Genomic DNA, 27,488 nt, shown 5'->3' with positions numbered 1-27,488 from the left:
TAAAACAGAGATATTTTTGCGCGGTTTATAACTACGCGGGAAAAGCAGGTCTTGGGAAGGGTTATTGGAATCCGAAAAGAACTTGAAATTGGGGGTAACCACAGGTCACCAAAGCGTATGTGACACATGTTACCATGCAAGCGTGATTTAAGAGTTTGTATGGCGTTAAAATTAAAACGAAATTTAGACAAGAATATTCCCACAAAACCCACAAAAAATATCAAATAAAGTCTGAGAAAGCTTACCCGGTGTGATTTTCTGTGTTTTCAATGCTTCTCAGTACTTCCAAACGCTGTTTTGTGCGGTTTATCTCTCAGCAGCTGGAGCTGGTCCACGTGAATCACTGTGTAGGAAACTACAAGTCGAATTTGGCCTGACAAATTTGACTCCCAAAGCAAAAACCCCGCGGATTTTTCTCTGAGCGAGACTGGGTTAGAGAACCACAACGTGACCATAGCAACCGTCGAACGCGAACACTGCCGTCCATCTTGGAATTCCAACGCGAAGGATCGAATGAATAACCGTTCTAAAGCGAATCTAATTACAAGAAAGGAAGTATTGTAGATTTGTTATGAGTAATTTGTTGCTACAATGAAAGCTTGTCTTCGTTCGCGGGATGGAAGCTGCGTTCATCAGCTTCGACACTCTCTTACAACTATCGGCTGTGAAGGCAGTGATGTGATCATACAGGTAAGCAACGTAAATATTGTTGATTCTGGTCTTCCTTAACTGATTTCTAAAGTAAAAATAATAATAGGAGGGTTAGAATTTTTTATACTTTTATGCTTTTTTTCCATTTGACGTGATGTATTGCTGCCTTTGTAACGTAAAAATTGTTTCAAACTTTGGAGGTGGACACGAACGCTTAATAATAATTTGAATGTGGTAATTTAACAGTGAGTACATATCATAACGTTTGCGGACTGCCATACTCAGTCTCGATTGATGACTTTTAATAACGTTGTCTTAGCTTATTCTTACTTAAGATTGAGCTTAATTCTTCCGTTGAGGCTAAGTGAATTTAAAACTTAATATAATACACAAAGGTTTCTTGAGTAAACACTTCAGTCCTAATTATTAAATTAAAAGTACCGTTGTTTTCAGGAGAAAGGTGATACAGAGTACAGGAAAACTCTCACTTTTAGAGTAAAGTTTCTCTATTTTATTTAAATTAAAGATACATAACAATTTACAAATTCACCGTTACAGTAATTACAGTTATTTTCCATTCAATCTCAATAACTAAATTATGGAATAATCTCCCTGATGAGGTTAAAGATGCTAAATCCTACTTTTCATTTAAAGGGACAGTATCACGCTGTTTTTAGTAACACATTGAAAATCAAAAAGACACTGTTTGGTTGATAGCAGCCAAGATGTAATGACAAAATTCCATTAAAAGACTATCAGAATGCAAAGAAACTATCCACGGATATTTTCGCCGGCAGTTGGCCAAGATGAAGAGTGGTTCAAATTTGAAAACGTCTGGCAGACGTTTTCAAATTTCTTCGTCCTAACGCACAAAAAAATGCTGGTTGTACTATATTTTTGTTTAACCTTTCGTCTCAGAATCACTATTAATATTTCTTTAAATTATCGATTTAGAAATTAATCAACACAGTGTTCAAAGTTTCAATTTTGTGAATTTTGCCCAAAAATCATGATATCTCCCATGACACTGCCCCTTTAAGTAATGATTCGCGGAAAAACTAGGCAGGCCTGCGGCAAAGTCGATTAAGAAGGCGAGAAATATCAATTATTAATGTCAATTCTATCAACGAATCTTATTGGTCAATATCGAAAAAACCCGAAAAAATACAATAAAAAAGCGATTCTACAACAATAGCTTTACATATTCAGTTCCAGATCCCTTAGATCTATCTCACGGTCAAATATGAGCATTGTTCACTGAGCCAAATCTAAAGTTATGTCTGAAAACGTGTTCAGCGGGTCAATCTTTATGCGCCGCCATATTGGAATCGCGAATGTTGTCAACTTCCTCAAGCTCAAATCTTACATGTAGCTTTCCTTATAGAGTCAATATATCGTAAATCTATCAAATATATAGCTTATTTATATCAAATTCAAAGTTTTTTATGGAAAACGAGTTGCCCGTATGACGTTTAAGAGGAATTGTTGCTGTCCGCGACATAAGGAGTGGGGCTTTGGAGCGGTTCCTGCGAAAGATTTGTTTCGTCCGACGTACCATGAGAACAAGTTCTGCGGTACTGGAAAGTGGAAGTCTTCTCACAGGGAAAGGAAGGAGAAAATTTGTAAATTTTGCCGAGAGAGAATTGAACTTCAAAGGAAATGTGAATCTCTCGAGATCTCTTCGAACGAAGTGAACTGCTCTACGCCAAAATATCAACCCTAGAAATACAATAAGCCCTAGAAATGATGTAAGAACCATAGAAATTATCTGCAGGTATCCGAAAGCGTGGCTGAATCTTTCCATTCACAAGGTGACGAAACTTCACACATGGAATAAAAGACCCTTGTTTCCTAGTTTAGATCACATATGGACGTAGTGACGGAAGCAAATCAAATCTAAATCAAAGAAAGCAATGCCCGAAGTTCATCTATTTTTTGGTATTTCGATTTCTTGGCCCCCAGAAGACCATTTAGCCATGTTAACCGATGTGGCCAAGCATTCCTCGAATGCGAAGAATTTTAGCTGTCCGAAACAGAGAATTTGTACAAGAAAGTGCCGCTGTTAAAGACGATCATTATGTAGAAACATTGGCCGTGTTATTGACAATTTTTGTACTAAAACCGGCAACACAGCAGACTGGGTTCAATCACCCTTTGACAGTTCTTTAATGAAACCTGAGCGAAATGTTTTTTTGTATGATCGCTGATTGATGTATTACTGCACACTTTTTGCGCTAATTTCATTTTCTGGCGTTTGGCTCTGTGAAACTTCATATGCTTCGAATATGTTTTATTATGAGACATACTAAATGCATCAATGAAATAAAATGTTGTTCGAATGGATTTTAAACTATCTTATTTTCAAATTAAAATTCAAAATTTGCGCTTTTAGCTTCAAAGCCAATGAAAACTCTCAGATTTAATTCAGTTATACCAATTAGCATGAAAAACATAACTGCCCTTATTGCCGCGGCCTATTGTTCTCTTGCCTAGTTATTACGCGAACCATTACTTAAGCGGAAAGTGAAGCAGATCTATTGCTCAGACATCAGTGCATAAAGTTTAAATTACCGACATCGCCATCACAGTCTTTTACTACTATAATCTTAATATTAATCTTAATATTGATTAGGTACGTATATATATTTGACAGTTAGGCGATCCCCTAAAGAAAAGTTTGCAAAAACTTGCTGGGATCTCCTGCCGACCATATATATGCATAATGTAGAAAACCTATTGATTGTATAAAGAATGGGGCAAATAAAAAATGAAATAACTTTTTATATAAAAAGCTGAATTCTACATGCATTTTGATTGGTTCTCACTTATGATCTATTGGAGGGCAGACACATAGATGACATGACTTCACCATTAACAACTTTTGCTTCTTTATTATAGAAAACAAAATACTGGGTTTCACTGTATAAGAAATTGAAATCACAGACTTTTACTTTTTACCCCATGCAGGACAGCCATTCTTCAAAAATTAAAAAGAAAAGTACTGTCCTTAAGTTTACAATATTCATAACTGTTAGAGATTTTAGAAATTATTGGACATCAAATTCCCCATGTATAAATTCTGTATATTTTCATGCTATGTTTGTCCCACTTTGAAAATGATCAAAACACAGGTCACCAAAGCGTATGTGACACAGGTCACCATGCAACCAATTGATAGAAGAGTTTGTATGGTGTTAAAATTAAATTGAAATTTAGACAACAATATTCCTACAAAAACATACAAAAAATATAATAAAGTCTGAAAAGGCTTATGTGTTTTGCTGTGTTTTTAAGGCTACTCAGTGCTTCCAGATGCCGTTTTGAGCGGTTTATCTCTCAGCAGCTGGTCCACGTGCATCACTGTATAATATTTATGTTAATGGGAAGGTTGGAAACTACAAGTTGAATTTGAATGAAATATTGGCCCATCATTTGAGGAGAGCACTTTGAAAAGCTCGCTAAAATTTGCTTGAAACTTATTAGCACTTGCTTTAACCTGCCTCACCATATGGCAAGAAGGATGATGTGCGGTCCTTCTTGGGCAGCTGATTTTCGGAGAAGTTCATTTATTGAGACACGGGCCTTTGTTGAAAACAAAGTTCATTTCAAATCGGGTGCCATTTTTGCCTCCCACCGAGCCGTATCCCTGGAAATTTTGTTGTTACAAACTCACAGTCAACGAAGGCACGAGTACTAAAATGTGCCCAACAGGGGAACTAGTCCACAGGAAGCCTTTGGCATGCAACAAACCACACACACCCCCTCTCGGCTAAGTGCAGTTCTGTACCAGCCAGCCGTGCCTGGCGTGACACCAAGAAACGTCTCTTGAGAATATGAATTGACTTTATTTGTATTATTAATTTTTTTTATATATGATTTGACTTTGCAATTTTCCAAATATTCCTAACTTACGAGTTGGCTTTTATTGAAATTATAAAAGCTGACTGAAAGAAACTGAAAATTTGTCTTTGTATTCACGTTCTCCAAAAAAACCTTGAATTTGGTCAAGTTGTTGTTTTGGCGAGAACAGCAACATTTTTTACGCACCTCATTGTTTTGCTCAAGAAACCTTTTGTATTTCGAGGTTCTCATTATAGGCACAGCACAGCATGGCTGGCTGGTACAGAACTACACTCAGCTGGGAGGGGGTGTGTGGTCTGTTGTGTGCCAAAGGTTTCCCGTGGATTTCCCCTGCTGGACACATTTGAGTACTCATGCCTAGGTTTGACCGTGAGTTGTAACAACATTCCAGGGACACGGCTCGGTTGGCGGCAAAAATGGCACCCGATTTGAAATGAACTTTGTTTTCAACAAAAGCCTGTGTCTCAATAAATGAACTCTGAAAATCAGCTGCCCAGGAAGGACCCCAGGGGGGTACTCGGGTATAAACATGACGGAGGGGTCCGACGGAGCCTAATATTTTGCACCCAAAAAAATACATGGACCTTATATTGTGCACCCAAAAAAAAAAAGACTGCCAGCGATGAAAGTTATTGTGTTCGCAAAGATACCGATGATCGGGCCGATGATAAGTTTGTGTAATAGATAAGTCATGGAGAGAAGTGAATGACGTCTCAGTTTACAAAGTGTCGTTGTCTTCATTCTCATTGGTGTTTGCCGGTGGCCCCCTGGGCCCCATGCCGCTTAGAAAATATGCAGCTGCCTGGAAATTTGGCACTCCGGCTAGTCATGCAGATTATTCGAATCATGCTTTCGGATCTTGCGGGAACTTTGGCTTGAATTGCGTAAGAACTATTAGCCTGGTGGAAATTCAAACCCAAATAAATACGTGCAGATTTTTCAGACCCAAAAAAATACATGGTTAAATCTTCAACCCAAAAAAATACAGGAGTTGAAAATTTTAGACCCAAAAAAATACGTCGGATCCCCCCCCCCCCCCCCCCCCGTCACGTTCATACCCGAGTATCCCCCCTGGGAGAAGGACCACATATCATCCTTCTTGCCATATGGTGAGGCAGGTAAGCTTAAGTTTCAAGCAAATTTTACCGAGCTTTTCGAAGTGCTCTCCTCAAATGACGGGCCAAATTTCATTCAAATTCGACTTGTAATTTCCAACCTTCCATTTGGCTCCAGATGCACGTGGACCAGCCACTGAGAGATAAACCGCTCAAAACGGCGCTTGGAAGCACTGAGTAGCCTTGAAAACACAGCAAAACACTTCGGGTATTAGCTTTTTCAGACTTAAATACATTTTTTGTGTGTTTTTGTAGGAATATTGTTGTCTAAATTTCAATTTAATTTTAATGTCATACAAACTCTTCTATTACGCTTGCATGGTGACCTATGTCACATACGCTTTGGTGACCTGTGACCAAAATGGATTTTAATGTGGAAATAAGGTCTATATTGTAGTGCTGTCTAGATCTTTCTGCTGTGAGTGAATGATAGAACACATCATGAAGTTTATCCTATCAGAGTTAGCTTAATATGTCCCAGTTGTAATCCCTGAGATTCTTCCTTTGCTAGGAAATATAAATTTACCTGTGTTTGTTTAATTTTTTCCAGAGTGCTAACGTGGAGCGTCAGCATGCTGTTATTGAGTATGATGGAACAGAAGGTTGTTTTGTTGTTCAAGACCTGAATTCTGCTCATGGGACTTATGTTAATGAGTGCCGTGTTCAGAATGCCGCTGTAAGACTTGCACCTGGTGATGTCATCAGGTTTGGATATGGTATCCTTTGAGACCATTTACCCAAAACAGTGGTGAGGTATTTAAATTGAAACAAAATGAAATCATCTCAGTTTGCTAAAGAATGTGCAGTTCCAAAAAAAATCCATACCCACCCCAAGGAAGGTCATCGGAAATTCCTAGGGGGGATAGGCCCGGTCTTAAAAGCCAGAATTTTAGAAGCAAAGTATGAAGCAAAACTGGAATTTCTGGAGGGGAGGGGGGTGCAAAACAAAAAAACCTTCCGTGAGGGGTGTATGGATATTTTCTGGATTTGCACAATAGTTGTAACGATGTGTTGAAAAAAATCATGACAAAATTGGCCAGCTATGGAATAATGCAGATGAGTGCAACTTTTTAGAAATTTAGTTGTGTTGTGCATCCATATTTCAATTTACTCATTGTGTTAAACTTACTTTGTCTAAATTTACATACCTCAGGAAATTTAAACCTGCCTGTTCGGTTGACAGCTCACAATAAAATTTCAGGACTTGAAATATTATGGCTGATTAGTGGGCAATGATCAAAATAAGGATTTGAACCAAAATTTTATTGCACTGCCAGTTATTTTGACTGATCAAATTCACTTCTAAATAATGACAAAATATATAATAAAGGATAATAACTTTGTCATGATTTTGAAAAAACACAGATGTATTTTATTTCAGATGAAAAACAAGTATATTTTCACAAATATTACTAATAGTGGTACTCAGGCCTTAACAAAATACAGTGTCATCAAATTTTACACAAGTGCAAACAGCGATGCCAACACTGGTTTGCAATGAGCAATGTTTGTTATTTCACAGCAAAAAAAAATTGACTTTGTCCACTTTTTCATAGTCAAACTTGAATATTTCAGTTTTTCAAAAACACTTAATTTCCAATCAAAACTTCTTACAGTACTTCATGTATCAATACCCTTGTACTTTACATATTTTACCAAACAGATTGAAATCGTCTGGGATGATTTTGCTGAAAAGTACAAAAATGAGAGTACGTAGTGCAAATCTTGCACATTTAACACAGTCATAATCTAAGTATATGTTGTGCTTTTCATGCGTGTTTATGAGTATATGAATTTTATTTACCGAAAAGATGGAACTTTTCTATGATATTCCACAATTTTTGAAGGAAAAAAAAGGAACCTGACAAAAACTTAACTATACTGTTAAGAACATTTTGAGTGATATATTTTCCCCTACGGAAAGTAACTCCTCTTGCTGAATTTTTATTTGACCTGTTGCATAATTTAATTGCAAATAGTCATCAACAGACTGTTTCAGAAACAAAATGTCTGTTTGAGCTGCTTTTTTTAGGAAATAATGCCATATACATTGTTTGGTAAACCAGATCCTGCTTTTTACGGTACTTCATGTCTCAAACCAAATGGTTTCTGAAGCACTGGATATGAAGTTTATCTTCTCCCATCACATAACTTTGTGAAGATGCACAACCTTCCTGTACAAAATTCAAAACAGGTTCTTAGAAATTTGCATGCAGAAAAAAACACTCAGACTGTTTAAATCCTTATTTGCTTATAATTAAGCAATTGTGAGTCTGGTTGTGGTGCTTTCATAATCAAGCTGCACTTTCCACAAGTTTCAGTGTTATAATTATTATCTATTTCATATTTGACTGGCCAGAAACAAGATATGACTGTAGTTTCAGGAAATTTCAATACCCCACAGAGAGGATTTTTCTTCTAGACCCCTCCCCCCTCCTGTCCCCCTGAAAATTTCAAAGCTCCATACTTTCCTCTAACTTTTTTTTGGCCTTTGAGCCCCTCCTCCCTCCCCCTGGAATTTCCAATCCCTTTTATGTATGCAACACAAATTGTCAATATATAAAGTACAGTCAAACTCTGTTATTATGGACGTCGTTGGGACCAGAAAAAGTGTCCGTATTACAGAGTGTCCTTATTAAGCAGGTTAATTTTAAGGAAATCGGTGGAGCGGGACCAAGAAAAGTGTCTGTAATAATGACTGTCCGTAAAGTGGGGTTTCACTGTGTAGATTAAGGGGTGTGCCATTAAGGCTGTGAAACCCTCTCATCTCTCCAGCTTTTCATGACTTGAGCTGAAAAGATTAGACACTGCTTCAAACACACAATTGCTAATCCAGGTATCAGATTCAAGGTTGGATGGCAGAGAAATGTCAGAGAATAATTATAGTCCAAATTGGGAAACATTTTCCAAATATGTATCCAGAGTAAGGTAATAATTAAACTTACCAAGGATTTCATGAAGGGCGCAGGTACCAGGCAAATTGACCATGACTTTCAAGACAAGAACATGACTTTGCCCAGCTGCTTTGAACAATCTCAACCAACCCTTTCCAGTGGCACATATAGCCTTACATGTAAGTATTCCCCACCCCTTGGAAATTAATAGGTTATAAATTATACAACCTAATAACATGTGAGATATACAAATGAACAAAATGAAAATTCTCTTAACAACATATACCACACAACAGGAAGTACAGGTTTTGAATTTCTTGTTGATTCCTCTTCTCCAATGCATTATCCGTCGTTGTCACTGTCCAAACCATGGGAATCATACAGACTCCGTGTGCTGCCATCAGCTATGGCTACCTCACAGTCAGGGAATGTAACCTCCCTTCCATACATCAACACAGTTGCCCCGGTCAGTAATGAAAGTGTGTCACTGTATGCAAGCTCTCAGCCAGTCAGTTTGCCTGGAACAGGGGGTACCGTGTCTGATGTGAGAAGCCCTTCTGAGATAAAGGTTAGTTAATTGTTGTTTTTCATCATATAAATTATGCAAGGCCCAATATATGTGCAGCCCTGTCAAAATGTAAAAGGTAGTATTAGTCAGGATGAAAGGAGAAGTAGGCAGTCAGGACTTGAAAATAATGGCGTCAGATGTATTTTGGGGGTAAACTCAGCTCCAAGAGGTAGTAGTAGCAGTAGCGGTAGCGGTAGATAGGAGTTAGGAGGGGAAGGAGGAAGAGGAGGAGCAGCAATTTATTAAGATGCAATTGAAATTACAACCCAGGTGGAAATCTTATTAAGATCTTAGTAAGATCTTGTTAAGTTTCTTATCAAGATTCTTATTAAGAATCTTATTTAAGAATCTTACAAGATCTTGTCACAAGATTCTTACAAGATCTTACAAGATTCTTACAAGATCTTGTAAGATCTTATAAGATTCTAACAAGATCTTAAAACATTCTTACTTAGATCTTACAAGATTTTATAAGATTCTTACCAAGATCTTACAAGATTTCATAAGATTCTTACCAAGATCTTATAAGATGTCATAAGATTCTTGCCAAGATCTTACAAGATTTCATAAGATTCTTACCAAGATCTTACAAGATTCTTACAAGATTTCATAAGATTCTTACAAGACTTTATAAGATTCTTACCAAGATCTTACAAGATTTCATAAGATTCTTACCAAGATCTTACAAGATTCTTTCCAATATCTTGCAAGATTTCGACAAGATTTGTTCACATGTTTTTCTAAGATATCGTCAGGATCTTACCAATTAAAATTGTAGAAAGTCTTGGGAGATCCATAACCAGGATAAATTGAAGGGCCAAGATTTGATTTTGTTTTCCAAGCAAGCTGCAAAATAGGGAAAAATCTGAAGTGTATACTTAAATTTTCTTTTGGATTGCCCTGACATTTCTGATAATGACCTACACTGGTTCATTAAAAATTAAACTAGAATCATGTCTTCCTAAGAGTTTGATCACAGCTTGCTTACAATACAAAATCTATAGGTACCTAGAAACTGACTTGAGGTGGATATGCTCATAGCACTAAGATTCAAAGGATGGGCCATTGTTAAACCATAACCAACAAGAAAAATCATGTGTGATAACCTTTTTATTGCTAAATCTTGGCTATTGTGAAATATATTTATCACAACAATCTTCACAAGTTAACATGATGGAAACTTTCATTGACTACAATGCCATATACAGCTTTTTTAAAAGGCATATATTCAAGTTCTCGTGATGCATGCTCACAAGATCAACAGTGCTATAATTATTATTGTAATCCACAAGAGTGACAGAAACAAACCTTTACCAACAAAATGTTCTCTAGACTAGGATACAGTTCTACATGTAACTTTTTCTTCTATTTGCATCAATTAAAGAAGCACTAATAATAATCTATTTGACTTAATTAATCTGGCAGCTTGTAAAAGCCTCTCTAAACAATCCAGAGAATTATTATTTGCCAGTATTATTTTCTCAAGAAAGAAGCAACCTTAAAGACACTTGTACATTTGAATAAGAGCTTGGTTTCCACTGGTACAATAATATCCTTTAGTGTTAAAAAATAAACAAATAAATAAAAAATAAACATAAAACAAAAAAGCCCAATAATTCCTTTCAGTTGCATGTTAAAAGCAAGAAAACATGAAAGCTTGAAATTATCCTGTATGGCCCCTGTGGAGAAAAAAAGAAAAAATAATTAAAAACAAAAGAACAAGATATCATTTCTTATGCTATTTTCCTAATTTTTTTTTGCTAATTTCCTTGCTAAAAAAGCTACCAATTAGAACAATAATTATTTATTAACTAAGGTTAAGTGTATTCCTCCATTGGTCAAATCATCATGTACCATTTGCCTCTGAGCAAATGCTGGCAGCAGCCTTCTATTGGCATCAAAATGTTGAAACACTGTTTGTTAGAAGTGTCTCCCTACCTCCTCCTCCTAAGTAAAGTACAATGGAAGCAATGATGACCTGCACGCCAATTTGCCCAAACAACATTGACCAAGAGGAAAGGGGAGCAGCGTTTCAACAACTATTGAGAGTTTATACTGTTTGCGAGCAGAGCCTTTCAAAAGAATGGCACCAATATACAAGAGATACTCAGTGAAGCAACTAAAAACAATAATTATTTGTTTTACAAATGTTGGGAATGGAATGTAGCTGGATTAAGCCACAACCCACTGAAGAGCAGGATTACATCATCATTGTGTGAACCGCACGAGAATGCCAGAATCTTGTTTAAAATAGCTAAATGTGATATGTATTAACATTAACAGCTATATTTATGTGTCCGATATATTTGTACGTAATTAATGACCCGCCTAATTCAGTTTATACTGCATAAAGGTTGAATAAACAATCATTATTATTATTATTATTAGTTTATAGGATTTCTCTAAGCCAATTGCCCATTTACATTTCTTTTATACTTACAAAACTCCAGCGTGTAGGCTGAACCATTTACAATGTGCTAAATATTACTATTCCTAATGCACGTTTGACTAGTTCATAAAAGCCTGATTTATAAGAAAAAAATGATTGCATTGATCAAGAGGATTGTTACTTAGTGTTCCCTTTATAATTTATTGCTTGCTGTTTTCAACTATGATATCAAGTACTGATCAAATACTGCCATTATGTAAGTTACAAAATTTTATTTAGTATTATTGTTCCTGAGTAGAATTAGCAGAAGTCACTTATTCACAACAAAATTAAATCAGTTAAAATAGATTCCAGCAGTCATAATTATAAGTGACTTTATTGAGCAGGATTTGTTGACTTGACTCTGAAGTTGCAGTCTTGAGTCTCAACCTTGACAACAAAATGGAGATAGGAGTTGAAAATCTACAGTGAAACAGAAAATTGTGCACTTTAAGTCAGTTCTTCTAAGTGATCACAGTGACCACTAAGCTGCCATTAACTTTAATTTAGACAATGTTGCAGTGAGCTTCTCACCCATAACAATCTTGTTAGTTCCTGATGTGAGTAAAATGAGTCATACACTCCACGAAGATCATAAACTGATCTTCAAGCCAAATCAAGATCGGTCACTCAAGTCTTCAGCTTATACCATTTCTGTCATGATATCAACCCGGCCACAAATTACTCCGTAAAAACGTTTGCAAAGGCTTCATATAAAAACTAAATAGGGAATGACCACCTCAACAATCTTCAAGAAGCAGCATGCATATGTAAATGTCTGTAATTCGCGTGGACGATCACCACACATTTTCAAGCAGTCTTTCACAAAATAATTGGTAACGAAACTTACCTCTTTCTAAAAAGTGGTTGTCCACAGTTTGCTGCTTGAAGCCATCATTTTTTTAGCTTAACAGAGGCAAAATCCAGAGGAAATTTGTGCTGTATACTTGAATCCCGCCTAAAATCTATCATGAAACGGTCTTTCCTCCGAGCCTGCAGTGGCATATCTGCTGACCAAAATGGTGCCCAGTCTTCCCAGTCTGAATGAAATCCAAGATGGCTGCCGGTGTTGCTGTGATTCCACGCTTTTCCACGTTTTCTTGCTCATTTTAAAAGCTAGCATTGTGCATGAAAATCGTAGAAATTATGATTTAAAGCATTTTTGTTCTTTCTGGCATTAAATGGAGTTGAGATTCAGTAATGCAGGTTTGTAAGTAATAATGTTTTCACAAATGAGTTTCAGTGTAGGACTGTGCATTTAGTTTTTTTTTATGCAAATACAATCTGTAAACTGCAAACTGTAAGTCCTAACAGTCACATCTTTTAAGCCTTTGTTTAGAAACATACATGTCTACATAGCGTTTATCAACTTAGAACACTGAAGAAAACAGTATTAAGATGTACAAGAATGTCACAACAAACAACTAAATTTCAAAGAAAGTAAAGGGATTATCACAGTCAGTGTGAGAGTCTTGCTGGCATGTTTATTCTTAGTTCCTGTCAAGATTCTTGTAAGATATCATGAGATCTTAATAAAAAATTGAACCAAAGAAGAAGTTTTTGTTTTTGTTTTACAAGATCTTCATAAGAACTGTTTTTAAAAGATCTTAATTCTTTATCTATGCTAAGATCTTACAAAGATAATATTATTGTAAGGTGGTAAGATCTTAATCAGAATGGTTGTAAGATCTTGGTACAAATTTCGATTAAGATCTTATTAAGAAAACATTAGGAAATAGGTAAGATCTTATCAAAATTTGTTTATGATCTTACTTTTAATTTATAGTAAGATCTTAACAAGATTCTTGTAAGTTAATTCTTAAGATCTTAACAAGATTGCTAATAAGATCTTGTCACAAATTTTGATAAGATCTTTATAAGAAACTATCAAGAAATGGATAAGATCTTATTAAAAGCTGTTTAAGATCTTATTGATTGTTAGGTTGAGGATTTTATCAAGATTCTTACAAGTATCTTACAAGAATTTAGTAAGATCTTGTAAGATCTTATAAGATCTTAAAATGCTGAAGATTGTATAGTTTGTATTAAGATTTTATTAAGAAGTGTTGTAAGATCTTATTAAGATATGAAATCTTAACAAGATCTTATTAAGATCTTAGTGTTATTTTCATTCTTATAAGATTCTTACAAGATCTTGTAAGATCTTACAAGATCTTAATAAGATTTCCACCTGGGAACAGTGCTGATGTGGTCGTGTCATGAATAAAATATAAAAATATTGTCATAAAAATGACAAATTTTGACACATTTCAATACTAAAAAGCTAAAACTAAAACTACATACGGCAAACTTAAAACAATCAACATAGACATATTCACATTTAAATCAAAAGTCTAAATTATTCACTATTCATTATTTGAATGCAGAAAAAAGAATATTAAAATGGCAGCCTGTTTTTTTGATAGGGGGGAAACTATACAGTTTATTTTTAAAACAGTTTGTACCAGATAGCTCCCTTGTTTGCATATCCAGATCAGAGTTTTAAAGGCTTATTGATTTGTAAAAAGTAGATTTGTGACAGATGTCCGTCTTGCTTTTAGTTAACACTCTTTAAGAGCTTTTTATTTCAAATCATAGTGAGTCATGTTCTGCTAGTAGCGCTAGCATAAGTAGGAAAAGCAAAGGTGATTAATTAAGCAAGTACTTGAAAACATTTCTAAAGTGCAAAATAATAAAAATGGGATATTTCAGATAAAAGTTGTGTGCCTCCTTTTTTTAGTTGATTCTTAACCTAATTTAGTGACAAATGCAGTTATTGTAGCAATAAATTTAAGATCTTTGTTTGTGGTTACAATTTGAATTTTAAGTATGCCTCATATTTTATTATTGTTAAGTGTAAAAGGAATTGGCAAAATTCTGCCAACAGGCAGCAAAATTGCCGGGTGTCCCTTCAGCACATTTTGAGAATTATAAGGCTGCACACAATAGCTGACTTCATCTACGTGTAACTGCAAGAGTCAAACTTGAGGCAGTGTAATCTGGTTCTTATGTTTATTCAATGGTAACATTAAATCATTAAGTGTGACTTTTCTCAAAATTATACTTATAACAATCTCAGTTCAGTTTCAAATCTGACATCCTGTAAATAAGTATGTTAGTCTAACTTTTGGGTCTGCATGTGGATAAAATCCTAGGCTGTGACCATTCAGATGAATTTACTTTGTTGTACTACTGTTATATTGCTGTAAAAAAGTGGTTTAAACTTCTGAGTCTCTTGATTAATTTGTGACCATTCAAGTGAAAGGTGTTCAACATAGTTTCCTATGGTACTACTTATTTACTGGAAGAATTAAGTGGTTTTTTCTTTTATGTAAGCGGGTAAAACTATTCTGAACAGATTAGCCTTGAGTGCTGTGCTGTCATGTGGTCACGATCCTGCAGAATCTGTGTCCACTTGGATCTGGAGAAGCCAAGACAGGTCTAGTTAATGCTTTTAAGCCATTTTGACCAGCTCCCCCTTTTTAGCACCTTGGAGCGGCTCAGGGGCCACCCATGCATAAACAACTTCTTCTGGAAAAGGCTTGAAAAGGGGGCAACCTGCACCATTTGCAATGTCTCACATAACTTATGGTTGAATGGTAAAGAGAAACAAAAGAACAAACAACAGAACAATGTTCCCAGTCCTACAAAGCAAATATACAGCTACAGGTTATCAGCTAAGTCCAGTGAAAATAGAGCTTCTGAAAGGTGCGGGTCTTCTGTCAAAAGGAGCCATGGGTTCAAGCTGATGATGGGGGAGCAGTGTGTTTAGGCACACTAAATGCTGCTTCTTGTCGAAATAAAGTGTTCTGTATTATAGAAAATTAAAACTAACTTAAGGCCATTAATTATTGTCTTCCTCATGTGTGATTATGAAATGGTGCACCCCTTTGAATATACAAAGTGCATTGATTTTTTTGACAGACCAATGTAATGCCACATCCTCCTCTGAGGTCACGTCCAACAAGCGCTGGTGCCACAAAGGCACGCCCCAACTCTGCTGACAGGGAGAGGACAGCAGGACCCCCTGTGGCCAGAGGTGTGTCAACTCACTTTCTGCAAAATGATGAAATATTTGTTAACCTTATTTGCAAGTCATGCCATAAATGCATGCTGACATTGTAGCTCAGTCAGTTACAATGCAGTAAGATCCAATCCAGAGGTCACGAGTTCAAATCTTTGCCAAGGTCAAAGGTTTTTCATTGATTCTCAATATCCCCACTTTCTGCTCAGGGAGATTTTTTGAGTGTACACAATGTGCGAGCCACGAGGCATGTGAGGCATGCGAGGCAGACGTGCGAGGCATGAACAAAACATGCGAGGCATGTGAGGCATGAACAACCCCCAACATAAATGCTAACCGTTAAGCTAACCGGGGAGCTATTTAAGCTAACCTGAGTGCTTTTTAGGCTAACGGGAGTGCTTTTTAGGCTAATCGAAGTGTTTTTTAGGCTAACCTGAGTGCCTCGAACGCCTGCCTTGCATGCCTTGCTGGCTCGCAGATTGTGCATCCCCGATTTTTTAGGCTTTCACTGTTCAGAGCACTCACAACATTAAACTGGATAGTTTCATTACACTTTGTATGAGTACTTATGTGGCCTATACACATTGTGCAGGCTGTCATGATGCATGACCTCTTCAATGCTTGTGCAGTGCTCTACCAACCGAGCTATTAAGCCAACTGAGAGCTTCATCCTTCACAGGTATATTACGAACTCACAATGTGATCAGCTCCCAGTTGGCTTGATAGCTAAGTTGTAAGAGTACTGCACCGGCATCGCAGAGGTCATGGGTTCAAATCCCATTCAAGCCTGAATTTCTTCAGGCTTTCTTTTCACAACTGGTTCAGTTGCGTAATTATAAACTGCAAGGATCTTTCTTCTATTTAATAGTTATAATTTGCAGTTATGCCTCCTAGCTAGATAAGCTTGTTATTTATTTTATAGTTGGCATTATGCCTTGCATAAGTGATGTTTACATTTATTGTTGTTTTACATTTATTTTATTATAATATTATAGTGCAAAAACCCAAGTCCAAAAAAAGTCCAAAAACAATCTGGTCAGTGGTTTTTGGTCCAAACACCACCAGATTGACTTTCAGAATGCCTCAATCATTGACAAGTCCAATTATTGCCACCTTTTAAAGACCCTTGAGTCCTGACATACCGCGAAAACTGTTGATGCTGACAATAACTCATGCCTGCTCCCTAATCAATGCCTTATTCTTCTTAACAAATAATGTTTTTTCACACATATCACCTCTGTTGTACATTTTTCATATTTATTAGTCCTTATTTCATATTCTCTTCATATTTTTATCTGTTGAAAACAACATGACGGTTGTCGAAAGCTTATACCTTTTCAATTTTTTTAACCTTTAATCATCATGAATCCTGGTCACGGCTCTTCAATTTTTCTTAACAGGGTCTTTACCCATTTAACCTGAAAAGGTTTGAGATTCTTGAGGCTTGGAGAGCTGGAGTAGGCCCATAGATGCCTCAGATTATCCTTGTCACTGACACATAACTAATTAATGATGTATTTAAATTGTAGGTGGGTGGATCAATGGACCAGTACAGACTTCAGGAGAACAAAGTACTCAAGAATTGGTGAGAACAGTACATACCTCCCACTTATCTCAAACTAAAGGCCATTTCCTTTGAATCACACTAAAACCCAGACATAACTAATCAAATGTCGCATTAAATGGCATCACAACAACAACAGCAACAACAATTTATTTACAAATTCTGATATAAGTTGCTTGTCCTGCAAATAGCTACAAAGCTAGTCGAGGGTTGACAAGACGAGCACGAGAACATAATGGAAAAAAAAAAGTTACAATAAATTACAAAATATGCTGGAAAACGGAAAGTACAAAAGATACTTAACATTAAAGTAGTCAACGGGTAATCAATGGGCAATTAATGAGTAAAAAATCTCATTCAGGATATTGCCAATACTGAATGAGTAATCAACTGGGCATGATTACTCATTATTACCCATTGAGGTCACTGATCATTGATTAGTAACCTATTCCCAGCTAGTGATTGGTCCAAATTATGGCCTCTATTAAGCGAGCGAGTAGTGAGAATAGTTATGTCTGCTAAAACTCCTATCAACTAGAACAACAAGATGCCTGAAGGCGCTCACGTAGGATGTCTTGGCTGATGTAAGCATTGACTTTGAATGCGTGGTTACCCACAGTCACAATTTCCCCCCCCCCCCCCCTCCCTCATAGTTCACTTTAGCACTTTAACACTGCAGAGTTAATTCTCTGGTCCATCACTTCACTTAAGATAGTTTAGTTACCATGTTTCATCATGCAATTACAGCAATTATTAAAATACACAGAAAAACTGAGCCAAAAAGATCTTTCCTAAATGAAAATTTTATTCAGATAAACGTTTATTTCATTTAAAAAGCAAAGGCTTAGAATTTTCGCTTACCCAAGCGATTTGAAAGGATTGCAAATCAAAGTTGAAACATATATTATTGACCCGTGCGGAGCACGTTTTTCAAATATTTTGCGAAAACTGTTAGGAATACGAAAAATCTGTCAATCAACCATGTAATTTTTGTGGATTCTCAGCAGCGCTCAATCATTTTCGACAAAGTCTTCAGCGCCAGTGATGACCTTTTCTCTAGGTCGTTGCTTTTGAGAATTACCACACTCTGTCCATCAAAAGCGTAATTTCTTCGCCGTGAAGTCACTGAACTCTCCAATTTTCCCCGGTTAAGTACTTCTTAGAAGTTATTATTTCGATTTATCACTTCAAAAATTGTTTTCTTTCTGAAGACGGCATACAGTATTAGAGTCTTGAAGTTTGTAAGACATGGCCGCCATTTTCACTTAAGTTATCTTTTACTTGTAGACCTTGTACGACAAAAGCCTTCCTTTCAAGGCCACGCTAAGACCTGTATTAATAATGTATTCTGATTGGGCCGTGTTTGCTGCAGATAATTGGAGCAATAAAGGACAAAAATATGCCTTCTAAAGTTCTAGAGGGAAAGAGGGTTTAATCCAGGTTAAATGAATAAATTGATTTAAAGGAATTACAATTTGTGACTACGAGGAAGAAAAAAAAAATACTCAGCCGAAACCTTGACGCGCGCGGTCTGCCCCAGGCATCCTGCGTAATAATCATTCTTGCTTGCTGCAATAGTCAAGGTCGTGGAAGTGTACTGCAATCATTACCCTTTCACAGAATTTAACCACAAACATAATTTCCGAATTTACTAGTTAATACAAGTTAAACTTAATTTACACTAATGCTCATACTTAAACGGACAGGATAAATTTATGGAGTTGTTTTCGGGCGGTTATAGTGTAGTTTTACCCGGGGGGGGGGGGGTACTCCCTTATATGGGCTATATAGGTATGTGCGGCGCCAAAGGGTATGGTTTTTCGGCTGTCTTGGTCATAAATAGGGTATCGCTTTTAGCCATTTTGCCGCCATTTTGGTAATAAATAGGGTATAGATTTTTGCACTCTAGTCCTGGGTTCGATTTTTTTTTAGAAGAAGCTACTTCAGGTCATAAATAGGGTAGGGAAAATCGCAGATTTTGGTCATAAATAGGGTAAGGGTTTTGGGAAGCGGGCCGCACACCCCTACCCAATTTTTTTGGAGTACCCCCCGGGAGTTTTACTGAGTGTCTGCTATGTTCTTCAGGAAGAACGTCTGTTACGCATGGGTGATGAACTTAGCCGACTTGCCTCATATGAAGCCGAATGTCATCGAAAAGATGTTGTGATTGCAGCTCTGAGGGATGAAGTTGCTGATCTGAAGGGAGCCCTTCAATCAAATGGTGGTTTCAGGTACACAAGCTTACACACTGCATGAAATTATCGGTATAGTACCTTACTCGGGTCATCCACAGTCAGTACACGAAGGTCCGAAGGACTCGAGGGAAAACAAAACTAACTAGTTTCCCGAGGGACCAAACATTAAGTGCTTAATTGTTATATATTTAGACTTTCCCTTCAACAATCACAGCAAAACAAACAAACAAACAAACAACTGAGAGGGCAACAACTGCGGAATTGTATCCCGGTCGGGTACATTTGTATTTGATCAGGGGCACGTGACCAAGAATCAACCAATCACAGTGCTCGTTTTGTTGAGTGAAAGTCTAGGTATATAACAAAACTGAGATGTAGGCGTTGGCGTTCCCGTCGTGCGTGACTCATGCTCCGCGCTTGCCTCCGCTCCGCCCGCTTCCCTCCACTCTCCTTACACTACCGCGTGATGGTCACTTAAAATCCCTAATGCGTGTTGCGTAACTCTGAGTGTTCTTTTTAATGGCAAAAGACCTTTTGAAACCTGGCATTTCGAATCGCAAGTGCTATTACCTTTCTAACTCTGGATTGTTTTTTAGCGGAGAGTGTGCTGTCTGCAGTGAAGCAATGCCTAATACATTAGCTTATAAACATTGTATTCCCGCTGATTTTGATTAATCTTAGGGCCGGAGGAGAGGACTCAGCATTCTCTAACACAACTATTATCCATCAACTCCGTGAGCAAGTGTCTCAGTTACAAGCGATTCTACAGGAGAAAGAAGAGAATGAAAAGACAGCGGCGCAGAAGCTAGCCATGTACCAGAATCAACTACATGCTAAGAACAATGAAGTGGCCACATTAAAGGATCAGTTACAGTCACAGGTTAGTGAAAACCACTGTTACTTTGTTACTCGAAAAGCATCTCATGCGGTTACTGAGCACGCTAGAGCGCTGATAGCAATTAAAAAACGAACAAATGAAACTAAAATTGAGGCGGGTAAACGAAAATATATTTCGCCTTTTTTGGTTCAGTTCTGCATGCGCACACTTTGACATAACGAATTAGAACTCAAACCAATATCGCAGATATATAAATGAACAAAACTTTCCCAAACCTTGTTCTAGTTCATGCCCAGTTTATGTGTGCATAAGTTCGTGAACATTGCAGAGCAATAATTTATGTAAGTTAATGAAAACTACAATTCTTGACTTAAGGTGGCTCTATACCATTTCTTTAGTTTTCGCTGGTCACCTGGAAGTGATATATATTTTTCTTGATGTTCTGGTTCTTTCAGCCCTGTGAAAATATCTGTGTTTAAACATAGTTTCGAATACCTTAGTCCTTGTACTTTGCTAAAATTACTTAACAACTTTTTTTTTATCACCGTTACAACTGGTAAACCCCGTTTCCATGGCAACCAGCAGATGATACATCTCTTGATTCCTTCACTCCTAGCTAGTTTCAAAACGGGTTTGTCCGAATTTCGCGCGGTAAAATTTCGTTATTTTTGTGTAAAGAAGAGAGGAACTCCAAAGTATCTCCTCGTAAAGTCAAAGCAAATTCTGTACATATTTAGAAATGCAGAAAGACGAGCAGAAACAGCTTGACTTGATACGTTCTCAAGGTGCAGGTATTCGTTAAAAACGAAGGACGCTCTAATATGTGTTCGTAAAAACAACAGCACTGAGTGGTGGTACGTCTTTTTGTTGTTGCTGATTTTTTTGCGAATGTTGATTTCGTGAAATCTTAAAGACCAATTGTTCAAGACTTAAATACAAAAATAAGTAGCCGATGCTCATGTCAAAATGCTCCAACAGTTCCTCGATGTTTTTTCTTTACTGTTTTCACTAACATTGCCGTGTGCTTTTTTAAAGCCTAAAACCACAACTTGTGTGAAAACAGACCCAAACGCTACTACCAACAAGATAGCGTCCTTGCGGACGGAAATTGCCGAAAAGGAACGAAGAGTTGCTCATCTAACGAACGACAATGAAAAACTCAACAAACAAAAAATGCAATCCACCACATTACTGAATGGATTACAGAGAGAGAACTCTGCAAAGGACGCGTTGGTCCATCAAGCCAAGAGTGAGATCGAAAAACTCAAGAGGGAACTGCGTGAAAAGGATTCAACGATCGCCACCATTTCAACGAAGGTAGCAGAATTAGAATGGTTATTAAGCCCTATGCACGCCAATTAAAATAGCACTATACTCTTCTAGTGTAGAGACAAGCACCCTAATCGGGGGTGGGTGGAAGTTATATGCTCTAATCCATGTGTGGGTCTTGTTGACGCTTTTTTTTAACACTTGTAATAAACGGAATCTTTTCAATTTAGGTTCGTTACATTCCCGGCCGTTGTAAAATCCATTCTTAATGCGACGCTTTCAACCGAGATGTTTAACATTGCACTCCGTTATTTTTTTTAGCTAGGTCGACAGAAGGCTGCGAAAGAAGCGGAGAAAGAGATACAAAAACTCGAGCAGGAACTTTATGCGACCAAAGGGGTAACATTATTTCACCTTTTATTTTCCGATAAAAGACATTTCTTCTCCGTCGCCTTATACATGTAACCACCAGTGTGCCGAGCTTTCTCCTCGTATGTAGTAGCACATGCAAAACAATTTGAACAAGATGGCGTAAAATCCTGGTTATAAGCCCTGGGCTTCTACATTTTCGTAAGCGGTTTTTGGTGAGGTTATATCCGGGGGAGCTTATGAGTGGAACAGTAAACGTTTCAAAACAAGCTGATGGCAAAGCGTACTTTATTTCACTACAAGACCAACTTTAAAACTCGAACTTCAACTGTAACCGAAATATAGCAAAACAAGATCAGACTTTGATCTCAGATAGTAAAATATCATTGTTCCATACTCTATTTGTTCGGACTGTGCTGTGAAAATGACTTTATTAGGCAACAAATACAAGTCAAAGAAGGGGTGTGTGGGAGGGGGGATGGAGGAAGGGGGGATTGGGGCTTACGGTATAACCGGGATTTTATGGTATGGAGAATTCGAAACTTCGTCACGGAACCTTTAAAAAAGAAGTAAGCTTGTGAAAAGAGTGTAAAGATCTCACAAAAACGTAATTATTGTGCTATTCAGAGACCCGTTACAACATCCAATCTTGTAGAAACCCCAGTACACCGTGTCTTGCTGTCCTAGACTTTTGACATGGCTTGCCGTTCAAGAGCGTGTAACGATGGTAACTAAGCTTGTCCAAGCCTATATCTAACTTCTTTCCTATTATTCGCCCGTTTGTGCGTTTGACAAGGAAGATTGTTTAGTTGTTTACTCACTGTCATGGATTCATCTTTTCTGCTTTTGTGTTGTTAATATCTTAATACTTTGAAAACAGAAGGTGACAAATGTTCTTTTAGGAATGTCAACACAGCTGAATACTTACGTTTCCCTTAGTTTCTCAGTTGATTTTACTGTACTCTCGATTTGCTTTTGTGGGCCTTATTAGAAACGAAATTGCAAGAATATTAATATCGCCAACGTGAATTCCACAAAAGTCGTTTCTTGCTAGATCTTTCATGAATATTTTAGATTATTTTGTTGTAATTTGTCCCAGACGAGCCATATCGTCGCCGGGTTTGTTCTAAACTGAATCATGTTGACAGTGACATTTTAAAAGTTCTATTTGTCAGTAATGATTTACAAGCCACTTGAAAGGAATGTAAATTGCTGTGTAGGGACAGGTAACACATGTAAAAGTTCAATGTTTTAAGGAAAGAAATGTTTACTAGAGGAACGGTAGCAGAAACCAATTTTCGTTGTCACTGTTTAAATGCAGTCTTGTATCACGTTTTCGTTAACGCAGGTAATTTCTCATTTACGTTCGCATAAGTTCGTGGAGCCTTTCACTCATCCAACGCGTAGCAAAGGCCTTTGTATTCGAGAGTGGTTTTAGTGATAATTGGAGATCTTTGTTGTTGCATTAATATTTCCCACTAAGCGTGTTGCTGAACTGCTGAAGGCCAATTGTGGGATTCGTAAATTTTCTTTTCGTCCAATCCAATTTAGAAACTTCAATCTACGGAAAAGCAGTTAAAGGAGAAAATAAGAACCATCGCTGATTTGGAGCACGCGCTGCAGAATATGAGAGGTCATCTTAATGAAGGAAGACAGGTCAGCTGCTATGGAAACCTGCTCTGTACACTTTTGACATAACACACAATTGAATCATTCATTCACATTCTTGTTGTGATTTTAATTTGTGTTTGATTTAAAAAATTTTCCGAACTAGTTTTATTTTTGTTTTCCTTTGTCTCACAATCTGGTTTCTAAGAATTCAAGCCGGAAAAAAAATTAAACCACAACATGCACGTTCGTTTGTCTTGTATACTCACTTGCCACTCATTCAGTCACTCACTCACTAGACATAAATTCCATTCTCTCATTTCAAAAACCGATGCTTTTTTTTCGATGAAAACCTTAAGTGATGAAAACTAGACAGTGAAAATACTTATAAAACAGAAGAGAAAAGAGATCCTCAAATCAAAGTGTAATTAATGAATTGTTTTACTGTTTTTATATCAATTATTTTATACTTCACTTTTTGTTTTAGTTAATTCGTTATCCTAGTTATACAACTCACTCACGCACGCACGCACTCACTCACTCACCCAGGTACTTCTGCACGCACGCACGTACTCACGCACTCACTCACCCAGGCACTTCTCAACGCACGCACGTACTCACGCACTCACTCACTCACTCACCCAGGCACGCACCTACTCACTCACGCACGCACTCACTCACTCACTCACTCACTCACTCACTCACTCACTCACTCACTCACTCACTCACTCACTCACTCACTCACTCACTCACTCACTCACTCACTCACTCACTCACTCACTCACTCACTCACTCACTCACTCACTCACTCACTCACTCACTCACTCACTCACTCACTCACTCACTCACTCACTCACTCTGGTGACTTGTGAGTTTGCATTCACCAGTTAAATCTTGATCTCAATTTTTTGGTCTTTATTTAGGTGTTTTAATGTCGGAAGGAAGTCAAGGTATCAAGGTGTACAGTCTAAAATTATGCGATGTAGACTTGGAAACGTTGCTTCGCCCTTTATCGCTTATGTTGTGATCGAAATAATCTATAATTTTGTGAGCTGTCGCGGTAATAAGTCGGGCATTTTGACCAATTTTGACGCCGCGAGGAACCTGATGTAGCATGGGACCTACTGATGAATTTTGTTTTCTACTTTACCAGAGTGACAAGGCGATTCAACAGGAGCTGGATCACGCTAAAGCTCAGTGTCTAGACGCACAAAGAGCCGAGAAACTACTCAAAGTCGACCTTCAACAATTGGAGAAAAAGGCAAGCTTTTACTTGCCTTAGTACAAGTTTAATTATAGGACATCCCAAATCAAGGTTGCCAGGCAAATCTAAGGCTAGTGTACACGTGTCGGTCCTATATCCGAGGGGAAGTACCTGCCAAGATGAACGGTAGTTGGGAAGACCCTTTGATTAAAATCCCCAGCCTGCGGGCAACAAACGGTCAAATAAGGTGTGTTCCACAATGGTCGTAAATTTTACCAGTCAAATGCCCTAGGGAGCATCCCCAGGGGCAGATAGTGGGGGCGAGGAAAAAGTTTAACCGGATCGGGGGAAATCGGGCGCCCAACTATCTGGCGCTGGTTCTCCGAGAATGCCCAGTTGGGATATGAAAAGTTAGATCAAATGCCCACATCCTCCTGTTGGGGGGCTACAACAGAGATTCCATTTCATTCCAAGAGCGCATGCGCGTTTTTGGTCAGCAGATGGCAAATACCGTTGTGTAGATTTCTTGGCGCTGTCCAGAAGGAACGCTGTTTCTGGGAACGAGATTGATTTGCACTTGCTGCTTACACGCACTTTGAAATGTTACCTGGTATGATAAGATGCCATGTTCTCTGTTATAGTTTGATCGTTTCCGGCGGAAGTTAATAGAACACACTTTCAGCGGCGGTGTTTCAAGGACATTAGACCATGAATTGGATGACGATGAACTCCTTGATCACGTGAGACGTTTGGCTCAAGATAAGTTATCTCTTGTCGAGGAAATCAAGCAGTACGCAAACTCAGAAAGCGAGGTGAGGAAGGACGATGACGTGATAGCCTCGTTTAGAGGTGGATCGTATCGCTGGGTGTGTAGCATGCCAAGTGATAATGGTCGCATTTGCGGTTGGCTTGCACCTGTTCTAAGCGCTATTGTCATTGGACCCTGGTAATCTGCAGCTGCATTGTTCTGTTAATTCTTTTGTTCTCTCGACGAATAATGCGAGACGTCGCAAACGGTGCAGGTCACCCCGCATTTGTCCTGGAAAACAAATCATTTGTCTCAGACACATCGTTCGTGAAGAAAATGACCTTGTTACTGGAACGAATTATTCGTTTGAGTCGAATAACTGACGCATGAAACAAACGAATTTAACGGAAACCTGGCCACTAAACTTTTATTTGACGACTTAACCTCTGTTTTCTTGATCATTTACTCAACTGGAAAACGTCTGATTATGAATATATGAAGTTATATGAAGTATATATTTTGAACTGCGGATGAAAGATCAAATAGAGGAAAGATCCTTGTAGTTAGTACGCGACTTCGGCAGTCCCGTTCAAGCCTAAATTTTTTACGGGCTTTCTTTTCGCAATTGCCTAAGTCGCATACTAACTGCGAGGATCTTTCTTCTATTTGGAAAACACCTGAAGGTGTTTGTTTTTAAATCGTTTCTTCTAAGTTGAAAACGAACATAAAGTACGAGGGACACTTGGTTAGTTGAAACTCTTTCAAAGATTTTCTTGCCAATTCTACGCACAGTGTGACTGGTGTTGTTGTGCGTGGGCCAGTCTCTTGGTAATTTCATTCGTTAAATGCGTCCTGTGTGTGGAGTTGAATTCATTTCATTTTTTTGTCCTTTTTACCGTTCAGAAAGAAGCTAAGGACAAGGATCTCAAAGATTCGACTAGCGAACTTCGGAAACATCTAGAAGGCATGCTGGTAAAACTTTTTCCTTTTTGTTTGTGTCACCATGTTTAAAAAAAGCCAATTAGATTAATCAAAATGAATGTATTCCGCGTACTTTGTCCATAGAAGCGTTTGTGGAAATCAGGGCGAACGTGTGGCTCTCTGGAGGAGGAGCTGACTTTAGTTGAGGAACTGACAACTCATGATTCACTCTCTTGGATGAAGGTATGAGTTCTGGTCTAAATGGCCGTTTTATTAGTGAAAGTACAATTAATGGCCCTGTGTCTTGCAAAACTGCCCAAAACTAACTGTTCTGTCTTTGCAAAATCACTTGATATCCTCCTGATGATGTTATCATAGCATTTTGTTCCAGAGAAGGGCACTCGGTACGAATTTTAGCCTTACTGAGGGAAATTAATCCAGTTTGCCTGTTCCTGTGCAACAAAAAAGGCCTTCTTTGGAAACAAGAAAAGAGTAGTCTTGCTGTTTTGGATAACCCCTTGAAACAAAAGATTGGCGACTCTGTGTTCTATGTTTGTAAGAACAAACTCATATGTTTTCCTGTAGGACTTTGTTTGTAAAATGTTGTCTAATGAGGCAGCATGGCAGCAGAAGGCTGAAGAAGCATTGAAGAACGCCACTGAAGACTCCGACTCTGGTAAATGCAGTTTTCAGTTTCGTCGTTTTCTATTCTGGTTTTAATTTTGATACCACGAAGCCCGAGAAGATGATGGATGGTCAAAATTGGGCGTGAAAGTAATCTGAGATTCCCTTCGCCAAATATTCCAGTTGCGAAACTGACCAATCAAAACTGAACCAAGTAGAACTCGAAGCACATACAAATAACTTGTTCTACTGAGTACAGATACGGTGTTAAGTCATAGATGGCGTCTGTTGTAACATAGACTACTAAAAAAACATATCAGTGGCTGAAACTTTGGTTAACTACCCCAGACCCTGCTCATGATAAATGTAGATTCCTATCTCATGACCAAAGTTCCGTTTATGATCCTAACAGCATGCAGTGCGTGTGAACCTAATGAATCTATATATATATATATATATCTACCTGGATTTTAAAAAACATACCTGCACTTAACCTACGCAGAGACAGAAAGTTCACCCTAACTGAGTCTCACAACACTTCCCTCCCCACCCCTCTGCTTTTCACACAAACTAGCAAGTCACTCACCTGCATTTAGGCCACACTCCA

At 37.8% G+C, this 27,488-nt stretch overlaps 1 protein-coding gene and 1 long non-coding RNA gene across 2 annotated transcripts in view; one reads left to right on the top strand and one right to left on the bottom strand.

Moving 5' to 3' along the window:
• LOC146487536 (uncharacterized) overlaps positions 1-215 on the bottom strand; it is a 105,581-nt gene extending 105,366 nt beyond the window's left edge. Inside the window, exon 1 of the long non-coding RNA XR_014868460.1 lies at positions 100-215. This is a non-coding gene — a long non-coding RNA (uncharacterized LOC146487536). The remainder of the gene's footprint in view (positions 1-99) is intronic.
• A 243-nt stretch (positions 216-458) lies between these two features.
• On the top strand, positions 459-26,992 carry LOC146487535 (forkhead-associated domain-containing protein 1-like). Its single transcript, XM_085129486.1, has 15 exons — positions 459-690; positions 6,178-6,343; positions 8,818-9,089; positions 15,442-15,556; positions 17,071-17,126; positions 19,191-19,336; positions 19,982-20,180; positions 21,174-21,455; positions 21,729-21,806; positions 23,328-23,432; positions 24,538-24,645; positions 25,230-25,400; positions 26,240-26,308; positions 26,402-26,500; positions 26,843-26,992. The coding sequence occupies exons 1-15, from the start codon at positions 592-594 to the stop codon at positions 26,975-26,977; spliced, it is 2,100 nt and encodes a 699-aa protein (XP_084985612.1). The 5' UTR covers positions 459-591; the 3' UTR covers positions 26,978-26,992.
• The last annotated feature ends 496 nt before the right edge of the window (positions 26,993-27,488 follow it).

This window comes from Pavona decussata, unplaced genomic scaffold, assembly GCF_977016875.1.
Source record: "Pavona decussata unplaced genomic scaffold, jaPavDecu1.1 SCAFFOLD_14, whole genome shotgun sequence".
Lineage (NCBI taxonomy): Eukaryota > Metazoa > Cnidaria > Anthozoa > Scleractinia > Agariciidae > Pavona > Pavona decussata.
Note: the sequence above shows the minus strand (reverse complement) of the source record. Positions and strands in the feature narration are given on the sequence as shown.